General features: G+C 45.4%; 1 protein-coding gene across 1 annotated transcript in view; it reads left to right on the forward strand.

Moving 5' to 3' along the window:
* LOC134601436 (immunoglobulin superfamily member 2-like) overlaps positions 1 to 24,863 on the forward strand; it is an 82,877-nt gene extending 58,014 nt beyond the window's left edge. The window contains exons 7-9 of the mRNA XM_063445925.1: positions 3,685 to 4,086; positions 8,962 to 9,357; positions 24,400 to 24,863. Of these exons, the coding sequence (XP_063301995.1) occupies positions 3,685 to 4,086; positions 8,962 to 9,357; positions 24,400 to 24,638 (1,037 nt within the window). The 3' untranslated portion in view covers positions 24,639 to 24,863. The remainder of the gene's footprint in view (positions 1 to 3,684; positions 4,087 to 8,961; positions 9,358 to 24,399) is intronic.
* Positions 24,864 to 25,956: the final 1,093 nt, after the last annotated feature.

Consider the following 25,956-nt stretch of genomic DNA (forward strand, 5'->3'; position numbering starts at 1 on the left):
AATCACTGTCCGACCCAATAACTGTCAGTTATCAAACACTGTCCCACCCAATAACTATCAGTTATCAATCACTGTCCGACCCAATAACTATTGGTTATCAAGCACTGTCCGACCCAATAACTGTCAGTTATCAAACACTGTCTGACCCAATAACTGTCAGTTACCAAGCACTGTCCGACCCAATAACTGTCAGCTATCAATCACTGTCCGACCCAATAACTGTCAGTTTTCAATCACTGTCCAACCCAATAACTGTCAGTAATCAAACACTGTCCGACCCAATAACTGTCAGCTCTCAATCACTATTATTATTGGGTCGGACAGTGTTTGATAATTGACAGTTACTGGGTCGGAACCCAATAACTGTCAGCTATCAATCACTGTCTGACCCAATAACTGTCAGTTATCAAACACTGTCCGACTCAATAACTGTCAGCTATCAATCACTGTCCGACCCAATAACTGTCAGTTATCAAACACTGTCCGACCCAATAACTGTCCGCTATCAATCACTGTCTGACCCAATAACTGTCAGCTCTCAATCACTGTCCGACCCAATAACTGTCAGTAATCAAACACTGTCCGACGCATTTACTGTCAATTATCAAACACTGTCCGACCCAGTAACTGTCAATTATCAAACACTGTCCGACCCAGTAACTGTCAATTATCAAACACTGTCCGACCCAGTAACTGTCAATTATCAAACACTGTCCGACCCAATAACTGTCAGTTATCAAACACTGTCCGACCCAATAACTGTCAACTAGCAACACTGTCCGACCCAATAACTGTCAGCTATCAATCACTGTCCGACCCAATAACTGTCAGTTATCAAACACTGTCCTACCCAATAACTGTCAGCTATCAATCACTGTCCGACCCAATAACTGTCAGTTATCAAACACTGTCCTACCCAATAACTGTCCGTTATCAAACACTGTCCGACCCAATAACTGTCAGTAATCAAACACTGCCCGACCCAATAACTGTCAGTTATCAAACACTGTCCGACCCAATAACTGTCAGTTATCAAACACTGCCCGACCCAATAACTGTCAGTTATCAAACACTGCCCGACCCATAACTGTCAGTAATCAAACACTGTACGACCCAATAACTGTCAGTTATCAAACACTGTCCGACCCAATAACTGTCAGTTATCAAACACTGTCCGACCCAATAACTGTCAGTTATCAAACACTGCCCGGCACAATAACTGTCAGTTATCAAACACTGTCCGACCCAATAACTGTCAGCTATCATTCACTGTCCGACCCAATAACTGTCAGCTATCAAACACTGTCCGACCCAATAACTGTCAGCTATCAAACACTGTCCGACCCAATAACTGTCAGCTATCAAACACTGTCCGACCCAATAACTGTCAGCTATCAATCACTGTCTGACCCAATAACTGTCAGTTATCAAACACTGCCCGACCCAATAACTGTCAGTAATCAAACACTGCCCGACACAATAACTGTCAGTTATCAAACACTGTTCGACCCAATAACTGTCAGCTATCATTCACTGTCCGACCCAATAACTGTCAGCTATCAAACACTGTCCGACCCAATAACTGTCAGTTATCAAACACTGTCCGACCCAATAACTGTCAGCTATCAATCACTGTCCGACCCAATAACTGTCAGCAATCAATCACTGTCCGACCCAATAACTGTCAGCAATCAATCACTGTCCGACCCAATAACTGTCAAGTATCAAACACTGTCCGACCCAATAACTGTCAGTTATCAAACACTGTCCGACCCAATAACTGTCAGTTATCAAACACTGTCCGACCCAATAACTGTCAGTTATCAAACACTGTCCCACCCAATAACTGTCAGTTATCAAACACTGTCCCACCCAATAACTGTCAGTTATCATTCACTGTCCGACCCAATAACTGTCAGCTATCATTCACTGTCCGACCCAATAACTGTCAGCTATCAAACACTGTCCGACCCAATAACTGTCAGTTATCAAACACTGTCCGACCCAATAACTGTCAGTTATCAAACACTCTCCGACCCAATAACTGTCAGTTATCAAACACTGTCCGACCCAATAACTGTCAGTTATCAAACACTGTCCGACCCAATAACTGTCAGTTATCAAACACTGTCCCACCCAATAACTGTCAGTTATCAAACACTGTCCGACCCAATAACTGTCAGCTATCATTCACTGTCCGACCCAATAACTGTCAACTATCAAATACTGTCCGACCCAATAACTGTCAGCTATCAATCACTGTCCGACCCAATAACTGTCAGTTATCAAACACTGTCCGACCCAATAACTGTCAGTTATCAAACACTGTCCGACCCAATAACTGTCAGTTATCAAACACTGTCCGACCCAATAACTGTCAGTAATCAAACACTGCCCGACCCAATAACTGTCAGCTATCAATCACTGTCCAACCCGAGGTGTATGTAATGGCTGAGGGGGCCTGTCATATATTAATGGGAGGGATACATTTTTCCTATATTTCTACATATCGTTAAAACAAATATATTTCCTTTTAAAACCTGATAAAATGAATGTAAATTGAAAACAGAAATGCATCCGAACTGGTTATATATAAATAGCTCGATTTCTGCTCTAGACACAGCTTGTATATTTTGCGCTGGTTTGCAGATTGGGTTTCAATTCACTACAAATTTCGTGAATAAATCTCAAATAAGGACAGTCTAGGAAAACGTATATACCTTGTAAACCTGAATTACAAACACTATAGCTCCCTCTGCCTCCATCCAGCCAATAAAGAGTTAAAGCCACTTTATTTACTTACCTGGTTCCAGTGTCCATGTCCCTTGGTGGTTTCATAGATTGTAGATAATATGATTGGATACCATATCCTCTCTCTGGCACAGTGGGCGGTCCCATAGATTGTATATAATATGATTGCATGATACCATGTCCCCTATCGGGCACAGTGGGCGGTTCCATAGATTGTATATAATATGATTGGATACCATGTCCTCTCTCTGGCGCAGTGGGCGGTTCCATAGAATGTATATAATATGATTGCATGATACCATGTCCCCTATCGGGCGCAGTGGGCGGTTCCATAGATTGTATATAATATGATTGGATACCATGTCCTCTCTCTGGCGCAGTGGGCGGTCCCATAGATTGTATATAATATGATTGCATAATACCATGTCCCCTATCGGGCGCAGTGGGCGGTTCCGTAGAATGTATATAATATGATTGGATACCATATCCTCTCTCTGGCGCAGTGGGCGGTTCCATAGATTGTATATAATATGATTGCATGATACCATGTCCCCTATCGGGCGCAGTGGGCGGTTCCGTAGAATGTAAATAATATGATTGGATACCATGTCCCCTCTCGGGCGCAGTGGGTGGTTCCATAGATTGTATATAATATGATTGGATACCATGTCCTCTCTCTGGCGCAGTGGGCGGTCCCATAGATTGTATATAATATGATTGCATGATACCATGTCCCCTATCGGGCGCAGTGGGCAGTTCCGTAGAATGTATATAATATGATTGGATACCATGTCCCCTCTCTGGCACAGTGGGCGGTTCCATAGATTGTATATAATATGATTGGATGATACCATGTCCCCTCTCTGGCACAGTGGGCGGTTCCATAGATTGTATATAATATGATTGGATGATCATGTGTTCTCTCTTGCACAGTGAGCCAGCTGATGGTGGACAGAACCTCAAAAGATTTAGTGCTGAGTAAAGGTCAGGACCAGATAACAATGACCTGCTCAGTGCAGTGTAGCACTCCGGGGACCTTCCTCAGTGTATCCTGGTTCTTCCATTCACTTGGTGCCCACTCACCTCTGGAAATCCTGAGTGTGACCCAGGAGGGAGTGCAGGTCTCCATCTTCTCACCTGGGGCAGAAGGTTCAAAGTTCCACACCCAACGAGTGTCCACCAACACCTACATTCTGAGGATCCTGAGGCCAGATCACAGCCAGCTTGGGTCTTACCACTGCGTGGTGCGGGAATGGCTGCGACAGGAGTCTGGAGACTGGATCCAGCTAGGAGAAAGGGAATCTGGAATATCAGTGCTGGAATTTGGACGATCAGGTGAGAGAAATAGTTTACCTTACGTCCAGTGCTGGTGCAAGGATATTTGGGTAAACAGGCAAAGATGCATTTTGATGCCCCTCCCCCCCAAAAAAAGAATTTTCACCTGTGTGTCTCTTAACACCGCTTTTGTGTTTCGTATCCCCTCTTTTAAATGTCTTATCTCCTTTAGTGTATCTTATCCCCTATTTTTCCCCATTGTGTGTCTTACTCCTCCCTTGGGTTTCTCTTACAAACCCCCTTGTGTGTCTTTTAATGTCCCCTTTGTATGACACTTACATCCTCCCACATTTTGTTTGTCTTACTCCCACCAGCCCCTTTGTGTGTCTCCTTCTTTCCCAACCCCCTTGTGTCTTTTACTCTTCCCAATACCTCTGTGTGTGTCTCGTTCACCCCCAGCCCATCAGTCTCCCCACCAGTCCCTCTGTGTGTCTCTTTTTCCCCTTCACCAGCCCCTCTGTGCCCCCCTACCCCCTACCAAACACTATAGCTCCCTCTGCCTCCATCCAGCCAGCCAATAGTGGCTCTGTGTCATTTTCACCTCCAGCCACTCTGTGTATTCCCCCCTCCAAGGCCCTTCTGTGTGTCTCTTTCATTCCCAGTCCATCTGTATGTCTTTCTCCACACTTATGCCCTTCTGTGTGCCTCTTTCTCCCCCACTAGTCACTCTGTGTGTCTCTTTCACCCCTTCCCTCGTTTCTTTGTGAACTCTTACACCCGCCACTGTCCCTTAGTTGTCTCCCCTCCTCTCCATTCCGGTCCCTGATTAGTCTCCCCACCATCCCTTAGTGGTCTCCTCTCCCACCCTGTCCCTTAGTAGTTTCCTACCCCTTCTCCCCCCCCCCCCCCCACCCTTAGTTATCTCCTCTCCTTGTCCCTTAGTGGTCTCCTGAGCGCTTCCTTCCTGCCGGGTCACTCATATCTTGCACCCCAGAGCCGGTGGCCATAAGGCGGGCGCCTGCGCTGCCTTATGGACACGCCGGCCCTGCTTATGTCTAACATTGGAAGGAATGCCTCAATTTGTTAGCTTGTTTTAACTTGTTTTTGAATGTTCAAAACTGCCCTCCCTTTATTAATGTAAGCCCTTCCTGCTCCCACTGGAAGGTTATTCCAGGTATGTACTACCTTTTCTATATCACTGTTACTGCTCCCACTGGAAGGCTATTCCAGGTATCTACTACCCTTTCTATATCACTGTTACCGCTCCCACTGGAAGGCTATTCCAGGTATCTACTACCCTTTCTATATCACTGTTACTGCTCCCACTGGAAGGCTATTCCAGGTATCTACTACCCTTTCTATATCACTGTTACTGCTCCCACTGGAAGGCTATGCCAGGTATTTACCACCCTTTCTATATCACTGTTACCGCTCCCACTGCAAGGCTATTCCAGGTATCTACTACCCTTTCTATATCACTGTTACTGCTCCCACTGGAAGGCTATTCCAGGTATCTACTACCCTTTCTATATCACTGTTACTGCTCTCACTGGAAGGCTATTCCAGGTATCTACTACCCTTTCTATATCACTGTTACTTCTCCCACTGGAAGGCTATTCCAGGTATCTACTACCCTTTCTATATCACTATTACCGCTCCCACTGGAAGGCTATTCCAGGTATCTACTACCCTTTCTATATCACTGTTACCGCACGCACTTGAAGGCTATTCCGGGTATCTACTACCCTTTCTATATCATTGTTACTGCTCCCACTGGAAGGCTATGCCAGGTATCTACCACCCTTTCTATATCACTGTTACTGCTCCCACTGGAAGGCTATTCCAGGTATCTACTACCCTTTCTATATCACTGTTACCGCTCCCACTGGAAGGCTATTCCATGTATCTACTACCCTTTCTATATCACTGTTACTGCTCCCACTGGAAGGCTATTCCAGGTATATCAGTGTTACTGCTCCCACTGGAAGGCTATTCCAGGTATCTACTACCCTTTCTATATCACTGTTACCGCTCCCACTGGAAGGCTATTCCATGTATCTACTACCCTTTCTATATCACTGTTACTGCTCCCACTGGAAGGCTATTCCAGGTATGTACTACCCTTTCTATATCACTGTTACTGCTCCCACTGGAAGGCTATTCCAGGTATGTACTACCCTTTCTATATCACTGTTACTGCTCCCACTGGAAGGCTATTCCAGGTATCTACTACCCTTTCTATATCACTGTTACTGCTCCCACTGGAAGGCTATTCCAGGTGTCTACTACCCTTTCTATATCACTGTTACCGCTCCCACTGGAAGGCTATTCCAGGTATCTACTACCCTTTCTATATCACTGTTACCGCTCCCACTGGAAGGCTATTCCAGGTATCTACTACCCTTTCTATATCACTGTTACTGCTCCCACTGGAAGGCTATTCCAGGTATCTACTACCCTTTCTATATCACTGTTACCGCTCCCACTGGAAGGCTATTCCAGGTATCTACTACCCTTTCTATATCTCTGTTACTGCTCCCACTGGAAGGCTATTCCAGGTATCTACTACCCTTTCTATATCACTGTTACCGCTCCCACTGGAAGGCTATTCCAGGTATTTACTACCCTTTCTATATCACTGTTACTGCTCCCACTGGAAGGCTATTCCAGGTATCTACTACCCTTTCTATATCACTGTTACTGCTCCCACTGGAAGGCTATTCCAGGTATCTACTACCCTTTCTATATCACTGTTACCGCTCCCACTGGAAGGCTATTCCATGTATCTACTACCCTTTCTATATCACTGTTACTGCTCCCACTGGAAGGCTATTCCAGGTATATCAGTGTTACTGCTCCCACTGGAAGGCTATTCCAGGTATCTACTACCCTTTCTATATCACTGTTACCGCTCCCACTGGAAGGCTATTCCATGTATCTACTACCCTTTCTATATCACTGTTACTGCTCCCACTGGAAGGCTATTCCATGTATCTACTACCCTTTCTATATCACTGTTACTGCTCCCACTGGAAGGCTATTCCAGGTGTCTACTACCCTTTCTATATCACTGTTACCGCTCCCACTGGAAGGCTATTCCAGGTATCTACTACCCTTTCTATATCACTGTTACTGCTCCCACTGGAAGGCTATTCCAGGTATCTACTACCCTTTCTATATCACTGTTACCGCTCCCACTGGAAGGCTATTCCAGGTATCTACTACCCTTTCTATATCTCTGTTACTGCTCCCACTGGAAGGCTATTCCAGGTATCTACTACCCTTTCTATATCACTGTTACCGCTCCCACTGGAAGGCTATTCCAGGTATCTACTACCCTTTCTATATCACTGTTACCGCTCCCACTGGAAGGCTATTCCAGGTATCTACTACCCTTTCTATATCACTGTTACTGCTCCCACTGGAAGGCTATTCCAGGTATCTACTACCCTTTCTATATCACTGTTACTGCTCCCACTGGAAGGCTATTCCAGGTATCTACTACCCTTTCTATATCACTGTTACTGGTCCCACTGGAAGGCTATTCCAGGTATCTACTACCCTTTCTATATCACTGTTACTGCTCCCACTGGAAGGCTATTCCAGGTATCTACTACCCTTTCTATATCACTGTTACTGCTCCCACTGGAAGGCTATTCCAGGTATCTACTACCCTTTTTATATCACTGTTACTGCTCCCACTGGAAGGCTATTCCAGGTATCTACTACCCTTTCTATATCACTGTTACTGCTCCCACTAGAAGGCTATTCCAGGTATCTACTACCCTTTCTATATCACTGTTACCGCTCCCACTAGAAGGCTATTCCAGGTATCTACTACCCTTTCTATATCACTGTTACTGCTCCCACTAGAAGGCTATTCCAGGTATCTACTACCCTTTCTATATCACTGTTACCGCTCCCACTGGAAGGCTATTCCAGGTATCTACTACCCTTTCTATATCACTGTTACCGCTCCCACTGGAAGGCTATTCCAGGTATCTACTACCCTTTCTATATCACTGTTACCGCTCCCACTGGAAGGCTATTCCAGGTATCTACTACCCTTTCTATATCACTGTTACCGCTCCCACTGGAAGGCTATTCCAGGTATCTACTACCCTTTCTATACCACTGTTACTGCTCCCACTGGAAGGCTATTCCAGGTATCTACTACCCTTTCTATATCACTGTTACTGCTCCCACTGGAAGGCTATTCCAGGTATCTACTACCCTTTCTATATCACTGTTACTGCTCCCACTGGAAGGCTATTCCAGGTATCTACTACCCTTTCTATATCACTGTTACTGCTCCCACTGGAAGGCTATTCCAGGTATCTACTACCCTTTCTATATCACTGTTACCGCTCCCACTGGAAGGCTATTCCAGGTATCTACTACCCTTTCTATATCACTGTTACTGCTCCCACTGGAAGGCTATTCCAGGTATCTACTACCCTTTCTATATCACTGTTACTGCTCCCACTGGAAGGCTATTCCAGGTATCTACTACCCTTTCTATATCACTGTTACTACTCCCACTGGAAGGCTATTCCAGGTATCTACTACCCTTTCTATATCACTGTTACTGCTCCCACTGGAAGGCTATTCCAGGTATCTACTACCCTTTCTATATCACTGTTACTGCTCCCACTGGAAGGCTATTCCAGGTATCTACTACAAACTAAACCTATAGTGGTGGGCAGTTAAGAAGCATTGGGGGCATAGATAGTTTTTTCTTGTGTAACAAACGAAGTTCAAGAAGCAGTTAAATTGGGCAGACTAGATGGGCCGAATGGTTCTTATCTGCCGTCACAGTCTATGTTGCTCTGTAAATCTCAGTGATGACATACAGCTCTCTCTCCTAGAATTGTTAGTTATTTGTTGAATTCTGTTTGTTTTTTGCCTTTTGTTGTAATATTTTTCTTTTTACAGAGAAAAGTCTAAACATCCCCAAATCTAACCGTACTTTCATGGTTGTGGAGGGAGAAGATGCTGTGTTACAGTGCCCTCTAGGGGTGGTACCCAGCTCTGCATCGCTGTACTCAGTCTCCTGGTATTATACAGATTATGTATCACATTATCCCAGACTCCTAGTGCGGGCTGGTTGGGAGGGTGAGATTCAATACGAAAAATTCCTCGCTAAACGCCTACGACTGGAGAGTGCAAGTCGGGGGAATTACAGCCTGATCCTGCAGACTGTGGGGCACAATGATACCGGGGCATACTACTGCCAGGCAGAGGAGTGGAGGCTGGGAGTATCAGGGCAAGGCTGGACAATGGAGGACTCGGACCAATCAGGATATGTGACGCTCAATGTCACTGCGCCAGGTGGGGCCCTAATTATATGCCATCCTGGGGCTACTGCAACGGGGGTCTTAGTTTATAACATAAGAGCTCCATCTAACATGTCATATCACTACATGACAGAGCTCCATCTAACATGTCATATCACCACCTGACAGAGCTCCATCTAACATGTCATATCACCACCTGACAGAGCTCCATCTAACATGTCATATCACCACCTGACAGAGCTCCATCTAACATGTCATATCACCACCTGACAGAGCTCCATCTAACATGTCATATCACCACCTGACAGAGCTCCATCTAACATGTCATATCACCACCTGACAGAGCTCCATCTAACATGTCATATCACTACATGACAGAGCTCCATCTAACATGTCATATCACCACCTGACAGAGCTCCATCTAACATGTCATATCACTACATGACAGAGCTCCATCTAACATGTCATATCACCACCTGACAGAGCTCCATCTAACATGTCATATCACACCCTGACAGAGCTCCATCTAACATGTCATATCACCACCTGACAGAGCTCCATCTAACATGTCATCTCACCACCTGACAGAGCTCCATCTAACATGTCATGTCACTACATGACAGAGCTCCATCTAACATGTCATATAACCACCTGACAGAGCTCCATCTAACATGTCATATCACCACATGACAGAGCTCCATCTAACATGTCATATCACCACATGACAGAGCTCCATCTAACATGTCAGATCACCACCTGACAGAGCTCCATCTAACATGTCATATCACCACCTGACAGAGCTCCATCTAACATGTCATATCACCACCTGACAGAGCTCCATCTAACATGTCATCTCACCACCTGACAGAGCTCCATCTAACATGTCATGTCACTACATGACAGAGCTCCATCTAACATGTCATATCACTACATGACAGAGCTCCATCTAACATGTCATATCACTACATGACAGAGCTCCATCTAACATGTCATATCACTACATGACAGAGCTCCATCTAACATGTCATATCACTACATGACAGAGCTCCATCTAACATGTCATATCACCACCTGACAGAGCTCCATCTAACATGTCATATCACCACCTGACAGAGCTCCATCTAACATGTCATATCACCACCTGACAGAGCTCCATCTAACATGTCATATCACCACCTGACAGAGCTCCATCTAACATGTCATCTCACCACCTGACAGAGCTCCATCTAACATGTCATGTCACTACATGACAGAGCTCCATCTAACATGTCATATCACTACATGACAGAGCTCCATCTAACATGTCATATCACTACATGACAGAGCTCCATCTAACATGTCATATCACTACATGACAGAGCTCCATCTAACATGTCATATCACTACATGACAGAGCTCCATCTAACATGTCATATCACCACCTGACAGAGCTCCATCTAACATGTCATATCACCACCTGACAGAGCTCCATCTAACATGTCATATCACCACCTGACAGAGCTCCATCTAACATGTCATATCACCACCTGACAGAGCTCCATCTAACATGTCATATCACTACATGACAGAGCTCCATCTAACATGTCATCTCACCACCTGACAGAGCTCCATCTAACATGTCATATCACTACATGACAGAGCTCCATCTAACATGTCATATCACCACCTGACAGAGCTCCATCTAACATGTCATATCACCACCTGACAGAGCTCCATCTAACATGTCATATCACCACCTGACAGAGCTCCATCTAACATGTCAGATCACTACATGACAGAGCTCCATCTAACATGTCATATCACCACCTGACAGAGCTCCATCTAACATGTCAGATCACTACATGACAGAGCTCCATCTAACATGTCATATCACTACATGACAGAGCTCCATCTAACATGTCATATCACCACCGGACAGAGCTCCATCTAACATGTCATATCACCACCTGACAGAGCTCCATCTAACATGTCATATCACTACATGACAGAGCTCCATTTAACATGTCATATCACTACATGACAGAGCTCCATCTAACATGTCATATCACCACCTGACAGAGCTCCATCTAACATGTCATATCACTACATGACAGAGCTCCATCTAACATGTCATATCACCACCGGACAGAGCTCCATCTAACATGTCATCTCACCACCTGACAGAGCTCCATCTAACATGTCATATCACTACATGACAGAGCTCCATTTAACATGTCATATCACTACATGACAGAGCTCCATCTAACATGTCATATCACCACCTGACAGAGCTCCATCTAACATGTCATATCACCACCTGACAGAGCTCCATCTAACATGTCATATCACTACATGACAGAGCTCCATCTAACATGTCATATCACACCCTGACAGAGCTCCATCTAACATGTCATATCACACCCTGACAGAGCTCCATCTAACATGTCATATCACCACCGGACAGAGCTCCATATAACATGTCATATCACCACCTGACAGAGCTCCATCTAACATGTCATATCACCACATGACAGAGCTCCATCTAACATGTCATATCACCACCGGACAGAGCTCCATCTAACATGTCATATCACCACCTGACAGAGCTCCATCTAACATGTCATATCACCACCTGACAGAGCTCCATCTAACATGTCATATCACTACATGACAGAGCTCCATCTAACATGTCATATCACTACCTGACAGAGCTCCATCTAACATGTCATATCACCACCTGACAGAGCTCCATCTAACATGTCATATCACTACATGACAGAGCTCCATCTAACATGTCATGTCACTACATGACAGAGCTCCATCTAACATGTCATATCACTATATGACAGAGCTCCATCTAACATGTCATATCACCACCTGACAGAGCTCCATCTAACATGTCATATCACTACATGACAGAGCTCCATCTAACATGTCATATCACTACATGACAGAGCTCCATCTAACATGTCATATCACCACCTGACAGAGCTCCATCTAACATGTCATATCACCACCTGACAGAGCTCCATCTAACATGTCATATCACCACCTGACAGAGCTCCATCTAACATGTCATATCACACCCTGACAGAGCTCCATCTAACATGTCATATCACCACCTGACAGAGCTCCATCTAACATGTCATATCACTACATGACAGAGCTCCATCTAACATGTCATATCACTACATAACAGAGCTCCATCTAACATGTCATATCACTACATGACAGAGCTCCATCTAACATGTCATATCACCACCTGACAGAGCTCCATCTAACATGTCATATCACCACCTGACAGAGCTCCATCTAACATGTCATATCACCACCTGACAGAGCTCCATCTAACATGTCATATCACTACATGACAGAGCTCCATCTAACATGTCATATCACCACCTGACAGAGCTCCATCTAACATGTCATATCACCACCTGACAGAGCTCCATCTAACATGTCATATCACTACCTGACAGAGCTCCATCTAACATGTCATATCACTACCTGACAGAGCTCCATCTAACATGTCATATCACCACCTGACAGAGCTCCATCTAACATGTCATGTCACTACATGACAGAGCTCCATCTAACATGTCATATCACTACATGACAGAGCTCCATCTAACATGTCATATCACTACATGACAGAGCTCCATCTAACATGTCATATCACCACCTGACAGAGCTCCATCTAACATGTCATATCACCACCTGACAGAGCTCCATCTAACATGTCATATCACTACATGACAGAGCTCCATCTAACATGTCATATCACCACCTGACAGAGCTCCATCTAACATGTCATATCACCACCTGACAGAGCTCCATCTAACATGTCATATCACTACATGACAGAGCTCCATCTAACATGTCATATCACTACATGACAGAGCTCCATCTAACATGTCAAATCACTACATGACAGAGCTCCATCTAACATGTCATATCACTACATAACAGAGCTCCATCTAACATGTCATATCACCACCTGACAGAGCTCCATCTAACATGTCATATCACCACCTGACAGAGCTCCATCTAACATGTCATATCACCACCTGACAGAGCTCCATCTAACATGTCATATCACTACATAACAGAGCTCCATCTAACATGTCATATCACCGCCTGACAGAGCTCCATCTAACATGTCATATCACTACATGACAGAGCTCCATCTAACATGTCATATCACCACCTGACAGAGCTCCATCTAACATGTCATATCACTACATGACAGAGCTCCATCTAGCATGTCATATCACTACATGACAGAGCTCCATCTAACATGTCATATCACTACATGACAGAGCTCCATCTAACATGTCATATCACCACCTGACAGAGCTCCATCTAACATGTCATATCACTACATGACAGAGCTCCATCTAACATGTCATATCACTACCTGACAGAGCTCCATCTAACATGTCATATCACCACCTGACAGAGCTCCATCTAACATGTCATATCACTACCTGACAGAGCTCCATCTAACATGTCATATCACCACCTGACAAAGCTCCATCTAACATGTCATATTACCACCTGACAGAGCTCCATCTAACATGTCATATCACCACCTGACAGAGCTCCATCTAACATGTCATATCACCACCTGACAGAGCTCCATCTAACATGTCATATCACCACCTGACAGAGCTCCATCTAACATGTCATATCACCACCTGACAGAGCTCCATCTAACATGTCATATCACCACCTGACAGAGCTCCATCTAACATGTCATATCACTACATGACAGAGCTCCATCTAACATGTCATATCACTACATGACAGAGCTCCATCTAACATGCCATATCACTACATGACAGAGCTCCATCTAACATGTCATATCACTACATGACAGAGCTCCATCTAACATGTCATATCACTACATGACAGAGCTCCATCTAACATGTCATATAACTACATGACAGAGCTCCATCTAACATGTCATATCACTACCTGACAGAGCTCCACCTAACATGTCATATCACCACCTGACAGAGCTCCATCTAACATGTCATATCACCACCTGACAGAGCTCCATCTAACATGTCATATCACTACATGACAGAGCTCCATCTAACATGTCATATCACCACCTGACAGAGCTCCATCTAACATGTCATATCACCACCTGACAGAGCTCCATCTAACATGTCATATCACCACCTGACAGAGCTCCATCTAACATGTCATATCACTACCTGACAGAGCTCCATCTAACATGTCATATCACTACCTGACAGAGCTCCATCTAACATGTCATATCACCACATGACAGAGCTCCATCTAACATGTCATATCACCACCTGACAGAGCTCCATCTAACATGTCATATCACTACATGACAGAGCTCCATCTAACATGTCATATCACCACCTGACAGAGCTCCATCTAACATGTCATATCACTACATGACAGAGCTCCATCTAGCATGTCATATCACTACCTGACAGAGCTCCATCTAACATGTCATATCACTACATGACAGAGCTCCATCTAACATGTCATATCACTACATGACAGAGCTCCATCTAACATGTCATATCACCACCTGACAGAGCTCCATCTAACATGTCATATCACTACATGACAGAGCTCCATCTAACATGTCATATCACTACATGACAGAGCTCCATCTAACATGTCATATCACTACATGACAGAGCTCCATCTAACATGTCATATCACTACATGACAGAGCTCCATCTAACATGTCATATCACCACCTGACAGAGCTCCATCTAACATGTCATATCACTACATGACAGAGCTCCATCTAACATGTCATATCACCACCTGACAGAGCTCCATCTAACATGTCATATCACACCCTGACAGAGCTCCATCTAACATGTCATATCACCACCGGACAGAGCTCCATCTAACATGTCATATCACTACATGACAGAGCTCCATCTAACATGTCATATCACTACATGACAGAGCTCCATCTAACATGTCATATCACCACCTGACAGAGCTCCATCTAACATGTCATATCACTACATGACAGAGCTCCATCTAACATGTCATATCACCACCTGACAGAGCTCCATCTAACATGTCATATCACACCCTGACAGAGCTCCATCTAACATGTCATATCACTACATGACAGAGCTCCATCTAACATGTCATATCACTACATTACAGAGCTCCATCTAACATGTCATATCACTACATAACAGAGCTCCATCTAACATGTCATATCACCACCTGACAGAGCTCCATCTAACATGTCATATCACCACCTGACAGAGCTCCATCTAACATGTCATATCACCACATGACAGAGCTCCATCTAACATGTCATATCACTACATGACAGAGCTCCATCTAACATGTCATATCACTACATGACAGAGCTCCATCTAACATGTCATATCACTACATGACAGAGCTCCATCTAACATGTCATATCACCACCTGACAGAGCTCCATCTAACATGTCATATCACCACCTGACAGAGCTCCATCTAACATGTCATATCACCACCTGACAGAGCTCCATCTAACATGTCATATCACCACCTGACAGAGCTCCATCTAACATGTCATATCACACCCTGACAGAGCTCCATCTAACATGTCATATCACACCCTGACAGAGCTCCATCTAACATGTCATATCACTACATAACAGAGCTCCATCTAACATGTCATATCACCACCTGACAGAGCTCCATCTAACATGTCATATCACTACATGACAGAGCTCCATCTAACATGTCATATCACTACATGACAGAGCTCCATCTAACATGTCATATCACCACCTGACAGAGCTCCATCTAACATGTCATATCACCACCTGACAGAGCTCCATCTAACATGTCATATCACCACCTGACAGAGCTCCATCTAACATGTCATATCACCACCTGACAGAGCTCCATCTAACATGTCATATCACACCCTGACAGAGCTCCATCTAACATGTCATATCACTACATAACAGAGCTCCATCTAACATGTCATATCACCACCTGACAGAGCTCCATCTAACATGTCATATCACCACCTGACAGAGCTCCATCTAACATGTCATATCACCACCTGACAGAGCTCCATCTAACATGTCATATCACTACATGACAGAGCTCCATCTAACATGTCATATCACTACATGACAGAGCTCCATCTAACATGTCATATCACCACCTGACAGAGCTCCATCTAACATGTCATATCACCACCTGACAGAGCTCCATCTAACATGTCATATCACTACATGACAGAGCTCCATCTAACATGTCATATCACTACCTGACAGAGCTCCATCTAACATGTCATATCACCACCTGACAGAGCTCCATCTAACATGTCATATCACCACCTGACAGAGCTCCATCTAACATGTCATATCACCACCTGACAGAGCTCCATCTAACATGTCATATCACCACCTGACAGAGCTCCATCTAACATGTCATATCACTACATGACAGAGCTCCATCTAACATGTCATATCACCACCTGACAGAGCTCCATCTAACATGTCATATCACCACCTGACAGAGCTCCATCTAACATGTCATATCACCACCTGACAGAGCTCCATCTAACATGTCATATCACTACATGACAGAGCTCCATCTAACATGTCATATCACCACCTGACAGAGCTCCATCTAACATGTCATATCACCACCTGACAGAGCTCCATCTAACATGTCATGTCACTACATGACAGAGCTCCATCTAACATGTCAGATCACTACATGACAGAGCTCCATCTAACATGTCATATCACCACCTGACCGAGCTCCATCTAACATGTCATATCACCACCTGACAGAGCTCCATCTAACATGTCATATCACTACATGACAGAGCTCCATCTAACATGTCATATCACTACATGACAGAGCTCCATCTAACATGTCATATCACCACCTGACAGAGCTCCATCTAACATGTCATATCACCACCTGACAGAGCTCCATCTAACATGTCATATCACCACCTGACAGAGCTCCATCTAACATGTCATATCACCACCGGACAGAGCTCCATCTAACATGTCATATCACTACATGACAGAGCTCCATCTAACATGTCATATCACCACCTGACAGAGCTCCATCTAACATGTCATATCACTACATAACAGAGCTCCATCTAACATGTCATATCACCACCTGACAGAGCTCCATCTAACATGTCATATCACTACATGACAGAGCTCCATCTAACATGTCATATCACCACCTGACAGAGCTCCATCTAACATGTCATATCACTACATGACAGAGCTCCATCTAACATGTCATATCACTACATGACAGAGCTCCATCTAACATGTCATATCACTACATGACAGAGCTCCATCTAACATGTCATATCACTACATAACAGAGCTCCATCTAACATGTCATATCACCACCTGACAGAGCTCCATCTAACATGTCATATCACTACATGACAGAGCTCCATCTAACATGTCATATCACTACATGACAGAGCTCCATCTAACATGTCATATCACCACCTGACAGAGCTCCATCTAACATGTCATATCACTACATGACAGAGCTCCATCTAACATGTCATATCACCACCTGACAGAGCTCCATCTAACATGTCATATCACTACATGACAGAGCTCCATCTAACATGTCATATCACCACCTGACAGAGCTCCATTTAACATGTCATATCACTACATGACAGAGCTCCATCTAACATGTCATATCACTACATAACAGAGCTCCATCTAACATGTCATATCACCACCTGACAGAGCTCCATCTAACATGTCATATCACTACATGACAGAGCTCCATCTAACATGTCATATCACCACCTGACAGAGCTCCATCTAACATGTCATATCACTACATGACAGAGCTCCATCTAACATGTCATATCACCACCTGACAGAGCTCCATTTAACATGTCATATCACTACATGACAGAGCTCCATCTAGCATGTCATATCACTACCTGACAGAGCTCCATCTAACATGTCATATCACTACATGACAGAGCTCCATCTAACATGTCATATCACTACATGACAGAGCTCCATCTAACATGTCATATCACTACATGACAGAGCTCCATCTAACATGTCATATCACTACATGACAGAGCTCCATCTAACATGTCATATCACTACATGACAGAGCTCCATCTAACATGTCATATCACTACATGACAGAGTTCCATCTAACATGTCATATCACTACATGACAGAGCTCCATCTAACATGTCATATCACCACCTGACAGAGCTCCATCTAACATGTCATATCACCACCTGACAGAGCTCCATCTAACATGTCATATCACCACCTGACAGAGCTCCATCTAACATGTCATATCACCACCTGACAGAGCTCCATCTAACATGTCATATCACCACCTGACAGAGCTCCATCTAACATGTCATATCACCACCTGACAGAGCTCCATCTAACATGTCATATCACCACCTGACAGAGCTCCATCTAACATGTCATATCACCACCTGACAGAGGTCCATCTAACATGTCATATCACCACCTGACAGAGGTCCATCTAACATGTCATATCACTACATGACCGAGCTCCATCTAACATGTCATATCACCACCTGAAAGAGCTCCATCTAACATGTCATATCACCACCTGACAGAGCTCCATCTAACATGTCATATCACCACCTGACAGAGCTCCATCTAACATGTCATATCACCACCTGACAGAGCTCCATCTAACATGTCATATCACCACCTGACAGAGCTCCATCTAACATGTCATATCACCACCTGACAGAGCTCCATCTAACATGTCATATCACCACATGACAGAGCTCCATCTAACATGTCATATCACCACCTGACAGAGCTCCATCTAACATGTCATATCACCACATGACAGAGCTCCATCTAACATGTCATATCACCACCTGACAGAGCTCCATCTAACATGTCATATCACCACCTGACAGAGCTCCATCTAACATGTCATATCACTACATGACAGAGCTCCATCTAACATGTCATATCACTACATGACAGAGCTCCATCTAACATGTCATATCACCACCTGACAGAGCTCCATCTAACATGTCATATCACTACATGACTGTAATGGACCGTTTCAGCATATGAGGGGTTAAAATCTGTTTAGGCGATAATCCCCTTTTCTCAGAAAGGCACAACTACTGCAGAACATCAAAAACTCACGAATTGGATATAGGTGAATGCATCAAATCCCCCCAAGAACGAGACAAGGCTCCGTGTTGAAGGTCAAGCAGTGGTCTGAGGTGCTGGGGCACCCAGCCTGGTTTTTATTACATGAGTACACATACAGGCCACACCCAGGGGGAGGCATAAAATAACCAATGACATAGATGTTACATCCCACACATCCCCTCCCCTTAGTGTGACACATAATCCCACTATGCATACAGTTCAAAATATACTTTTACACAACTTTCGTAACTTTAAAACCATACATCACATTCACATAAAAATACATATCCACAATCAATCCATTCAGGGGAACAACATATTAAAAGATGGCATGAATCAGACCAGGGGTTCAAAAGTTAGTAAAAGTATCTTTTGTTCCCCCTGGCTGGCAGAAAAACATCCCCACAATGCATCCCGGTTTCCTCCCTTCTGCCCTGGAGATAATTGGAGAAGTAATCCAATTATCCAGGACTAGAGGCAGACTCCATTAACCACATGGTTGCAAAACGACATAAAACACTTTAAAATACATGAAGTCACATTTTACACATAACACACAGACATTTCACATATCCCCAGATAGCTCAGGTCTGAGTGCACATTATTAGGTGAATGGCACTCAGACCAACCGAATACAGTTTAATCGCCATAGAGCCAAAGTCTTTAATCACACGAATAGGCTCCATGGCATAGCTATCTGGGTTACCACAGCTCACACAGGGCAAGTACCAAATTACCCCACTGTATTTAAAGGGCCAGAATGAGTGACATACACTCTGGTATGGCCGAATACTGTTTTTAAAGGGCCCAATCTCCCAGGGCCATAGTCCAAAGGCAGCAGGCGGGCAACCAGGCTCCTCCAAAACAATGTGGCGAGATTGGTTCCGTCACAGCTCTCCCCCTTTCCAAAAAGACTAACAGGGTACCTGACCTCCTGCCGGTCAGTGCCCTGGTTAGTCCAGCAACCCACCCACAAAGCAGAAACAGCAGTACAGCCCACCCACAATAAATGGTTACTACACCTGGGTAGAGGAGAAGTTGGACCATGTCCAGGTGCCTCACCACGGCTGTGTAGGGGACTGGTAGGCTGCCTTGGTGGGTTGCTGAGTGGGCAGAGACCAGCGGTACTCTGTCCTCGTGCCAGCACTACCACCGGAGTAGTCTGGTTGGAGCCTGGTTGCTGGAGACGGACTGTCTCCCCCTTGGATACACAGCTCTGTCGTGGGGGGTAGGATCGACCATCCCTACCCCCTGTGTGGTAAGTGCAGAGACCACGGTCCCATCTGCACAGCTGTGGGGCTTACCGTCTCCCCCTGGTACATTAAGCTGTCGCTGGGGAGAGGGGGTAACAGGCTCCTCTCCCAATAGAACACTCTGCCGCTGGGGAAAGGAGACTGGGCTCTCTATTCCCTGCTGGACACTCTGCCGCTGGGGAAAGGAGACTGGGCTCTCTATTCCCTGCACATCAATGATCCGCCGCTGGGGAGAGGTGGTAGCAAGCTCCTCTCCCATACATACTTCCATCATCTGTGGAGGGAGACCGACTGTCTCTTCTCCCAATACAGTGTCCTGCTGTTGGGGAAAGGAGACTGGGCTCTCTATTCCCTGCTGGACACTCTGCCGCTGGGGAAAGGAGACTGGGCTCTCTATTCCCTGCACATTACGGATCCGCCGCTGGGGAGAGGTGGTAGCAAGCTCCTCTCCCATACATACTTTCCGCCTTTGTGGAGGGAGACCGACTGTCTCTCCTCCCAATACAGTGTCCTGCCGCTGGGGAAAGGAGACTGGGCTCTCTATTCCCTGCACATCAATGATCCGCCGCTGGGGAGAGGTGGTAGCAAGCTCCTCTCCCATACATACTTCCATCATCTGTGGAGGGAGACCGACTGTCTCTTCTCCCAATACAGTGTCCTGCTGTTGGGGAAAGGAGACTGGGCTCTCTATTCCCTGCTGGACACTCTGCCGCTGGGGAATGGAGACTGGGCTCTCTATTCCCTGCACATTACGGATCCGCCGCTGGGGAGAGGTGGTAGCAAGCTCCTCTCCCATACATACTTTCCGCCTTTGTGGAGGGAGACCGACTGTCTCTCCTCCCAATACAGTGTCCTGCCGCTGGGGAAAGGAGACTGGGCTCTCTATTCCCTGCACATCAATGATCCGTCGCTGGGGAGAGGTGGTAGCAAGCTCCTCTCCCATACATACTTCCATCATCTGTGGAGGGAGACCGACTGTCTCTCCTCCCAATACAGTGTCCTGCCGCTGGGGAAAGGAGACTGGGCTCTCTATTCCCAAAAAATCACGCTGCTGCTGGGGGGTAGGACCAACTACCTCTGCCCCCTGTATCTCAGCCTGCCGCTGGGGAATGGAGACTGGGCTCCCAATTCCCAATAAATCACGCTGCTGCAGGGGGGTAGGACCAACTACCTCTGCCCCCTGTAACTCAGCCTGCTGCTGGGGAGGGAGGACGCTGCTCTCCTCTCCCTGCACTTCACACTGCCTTCCCGGCATATCACTCTGCTGCTGGGGGGTAGGACCAACTACCTCTGCCCCCTGTAACTCAGCCTGCCGCTGGGGAATGGAGACTGGGCTCCCAATTCCCTGCAATTCACACTGCCGCTGGGGAATGGAGACTGGGCTCCCAATTCCCTGCAGGACCGGTGGAGAGACCTCGGTCCCATCTCTACCGGCCACCTGGGGTTCTTCCCAGTAAATCTCTACAATATCTTCCCAGCGGAAGGGGTCTGGATCTGGGTCTGTCACCTTACTGTCCTGCTGAGCCTTCCCAATGAAGCGGAAGAGATCTCGGTAGTTTTGCTCCAGTTCCCACTCCAGGGTTGCTAGGTGAGCCAGGTCTTGCTCTACCTCATGGGGGTCATCCCACTCATGCCTAGCCTCCTTCTCATAGAAAATGTCCTGCAATCTGGTTTGCGCAGGGCTCCCAAAGCCAGGCTCTGCAAAGGACTCCCATAACAAGCCAGGACCATCAAACTCCTCTCCCTCTGGCTTGTCATGTTCGGCTGTCCAGGGTATATACTGTGCCATATACCACCAGAGCGCCTGGTAGGCATCCTCCAGCCATAGCTCCTGCCATAGCCGGTGCTCTAGTTCCTTCACCCATCCCTTCAGGGGCTGCTCTCCCAGGAAGGGTATCCGCAGTGCCAGTCGTGTCTGCCATCGCTGCTCTTCACTGGGGAGACTCTTGCCCCGCTTGTACTGTACGTTATCCAGGGCCTGGTACCAGATGCCTTTCCTTAATGCATCCCGGTCATCCATGTCACCCTCATTGTACTCCACAGCTGGTTCCATCCTGGTGCTGTCAGGGTCGCTGTACTCAGACATGCGTTGCCCTCAAATTGTAAATCCAAAGAAATGGTGTTCTGTAGCTGTCCTTCTGGCTGTAGGAACGATCCCGCCACTTGCCACCAATTGTAATGGACCGTTTCAGCATATGAGGGGTTAAAATCTGTTTAGGCGATAATCCCCTTTTCTCAGAAAGGCACAGCTACTGCAGAACATCAAAAACTCACGAATTGGATATAGGTGAATGCATCAAACTCCCGAACTGCATACCAGGGAATAAGATAGCACTCCAAGCTGGAACCTCACGAATAGCTGCTAGCAGATGAATAGGAAAAGCAGACATCAGCTTACACTCCTAGCAGTCAATCTCCAACAGCATACAGTGAATCCCCCCAAGAACGAGACAAGGCTCCGTGTTGAAGGTCAAGCAGTGGTCTGAGGTGCTGGGGCACCCAGCCTGGTTTTTATTACATGAGTACACATACAGGCCACACCCAGGGGGAGGCATAAAATAACCAATGACATAGATGTTACATCCCACACATCCCCTCCCCTTAGTGTGACACATAATCCCATTATGCATACAGTTCAAAATATACTTTTACACAACTTTCGTAACTTTAAAACCATACATCACATTCACATAAAAATACATATCCTCAATCAATCCATTCAGGGGAACAACATATTAAAAGATGGCATGAATCAGACCAGGGGTTCAAAAGTTAGTAAAAGTATCTTTTGTTCCCCCTGGCTGGCAGAAAAACATCCCCACAATGCATCCCGGTTTCCTCCCTTCTGCCCTGGAGATAATTGGAGAAGTAATCCAATTATCCAGGACTAGAGGCAGACTCCATTAACCACATGGTTGCAAAACGACATAAAACACTTTAAAATACATGAAGTTACATTTTACACATAACACACAGACATTTCACATATCCCCAGATAGCTCAGGTCTGAGTGCACATTATTAGGTGAATGGCACTCAGACCAACCGAATACAGTTTAATCGCCATAGAGCCAAAGTCTTTAATCACACGAATAGGCTCCATGGCATAGCTATCTTGGTTATCACAGCTCACACAGGGCAAGTACCAAATTACCCCACTGTATTTAAAGGGCCAGAATGAGTGACATACACTCTGGTATGGCCGAATACTGTTTTTAAAGGGCCCAATCTCCCAGGGCCATAGTCCAAAGGCAGCAGGCGGGCAACCAGGCTCCTCCAAAACAATGTGGCGAGATTGGTTCCGTCACAATGACAGAGCTCCATCTAACATGTCATATCACCACCTGACAGAGCTCCATCTAACATGTCATATCACTACATGACAGAGCTCCATCTAACATGTCATATCACCACCTGACAGAGCTCCATCTAACATGTCATATCACTACATGACAGAGCTCCATCTAACATGTCATCACTACATGACAGAGCTCCATCTAACATGTCATGTCACCACCTGACAGAGCTCCATCTAACATGTCATGTCACCACCTGACAGAGCTAACATGTAATGACAGAGCTAACATGTAATGACAGAGCTAACACGTGTCCATGTATGTGTAATATCTTGTTTGTCATTCCAGTTTCAGGAAGAGCCGTTGACTTCTGCTTCCACCACTCTCTGCTCTACTTCCTTGGGACCATCGCCATGCTCTTTTTGCTTCTCGTCCTCAGCCTTATCTGCATCTTCCTGGTAAGGAGGAAGAACCGGAGGGGACGGTCCCTTCACACTAACCGGGTCAGTATTTGGTCATCTCTGAAAGGAGCTGGTACCCCAGTAAATGGCAGCATGAAAGAGTCCGAGCCTCTCCACGAACTCTAATTACCCGGCTTCACTTTCTCTGCAAAACAGGACATTTTGATATATCCACAACCCGAGTATCCTCAATAACAAACCTTTACAAATACCACGGAGCTTATAGCAGCCGTTTTAATGCCGTTTACCATTTCTTTCCTCTTCCTCATATCCTAATGTTTAAATTTCCTGGCTAACTATGGCAGCATCACTTGTGGGTAGCTCCTCCCTAGAATGAGAAACAGGATGATTAATTAAGCATAAACAATTAACAGCTGATAAAAGCCCCTTTCCTCTCTGAGCTCCCAAGTCTATTTTATTCCTGTCTTGGCTAACAGGCAGGGATGGTTATCTTTGTTACTTTCCTTGACTCACCAGCATGGTTGCATGGTTCTCTAATGGGTAGTTGTGCGTCTCTACCCCTCACCAGTAAAACAGCCTTTGGACCTAGGCAGGACTAGCTTGTTCTGGTTTCTTTATAGTAAAACTGCTACGTGGCAATGTATTGTATATTGTATTGTATAATACCTTTAAAAGCAACTGGCACGATATAGTGCCTGTTTATCCCTTCATCAGTCAGGAGAGTGTGGGAAGCCATCCTAATGTTGGTGTGCCCGTAGAGGTGGGACCATTTTCGGCTCCTCTGATGTGTCTTGGCCTCTTATTTTGAGGATAGCCAGTCTCTTAGCACTCTCAGGGCCTCGTTCAAGGAGTTGGAGATATAGCGTTTCTTTCCTCCGGTTTGTGTCAAGCCACTGTGGAAAATTTCCAGTCTGCTACTAGAAGTTTGGCTAAAAGAACCAGAAGTAGCCCGGCCTATTCAGATTTAAGCCTTGAGATGCAGTTCTTCCAGGAATCAAAAGAAGAGGAGGACTATTATGAGCCATATTACAAATCTATAAACTCAAAAAAGGTGGATAAGTTAATAAACCTGATCAGATATACTCTAAACATTCTGGAAGAGAAGGTAGAAACACCTGCATTAGGTGGAAACACCTACTCTGAGGACCTAAAAGCTTCACGATTTTTCCCCCCTATCTAAGCTAGTGTAGCGGAGCGCTAGTTTAACATAGACTTTCTCCGCTGGTATTCCAAGAGTTGCTCAGGATCAAGTGAATTATCACAGGAAGAATAGCATAAGCAGTAAAGAAAATAATCCATGAATATCCCATCACCTTTCCCAATGACTGGACGACACTCAGTATCAGGAGCAGAACTGAACTTTAATGTCACATACTCAGCTTTTATGCAATTCTCCTAGGTAAGGGAGATGCCCACAGAAGATTAGGCATTATCCAACCGCCTAGCTGGGTACAACCCACATATTCCCTCCCCTTAGCCTGGG

Source organism: Pelobates fuscus, chromosome 1 (assembly GCF_036172605.1).
Source record: "Pelobates fuscus isolate aPelFus1 chromosome 1, aPelFus1.pri, whole genome shotgun sequence".
In the NCBI taxonomy this organism is placed as follows: Eukaryota; Metazoa; Chordata; class Amphibia; order Anura; family Pelobatidae; genus Pelobates; species Pelobates fuscus.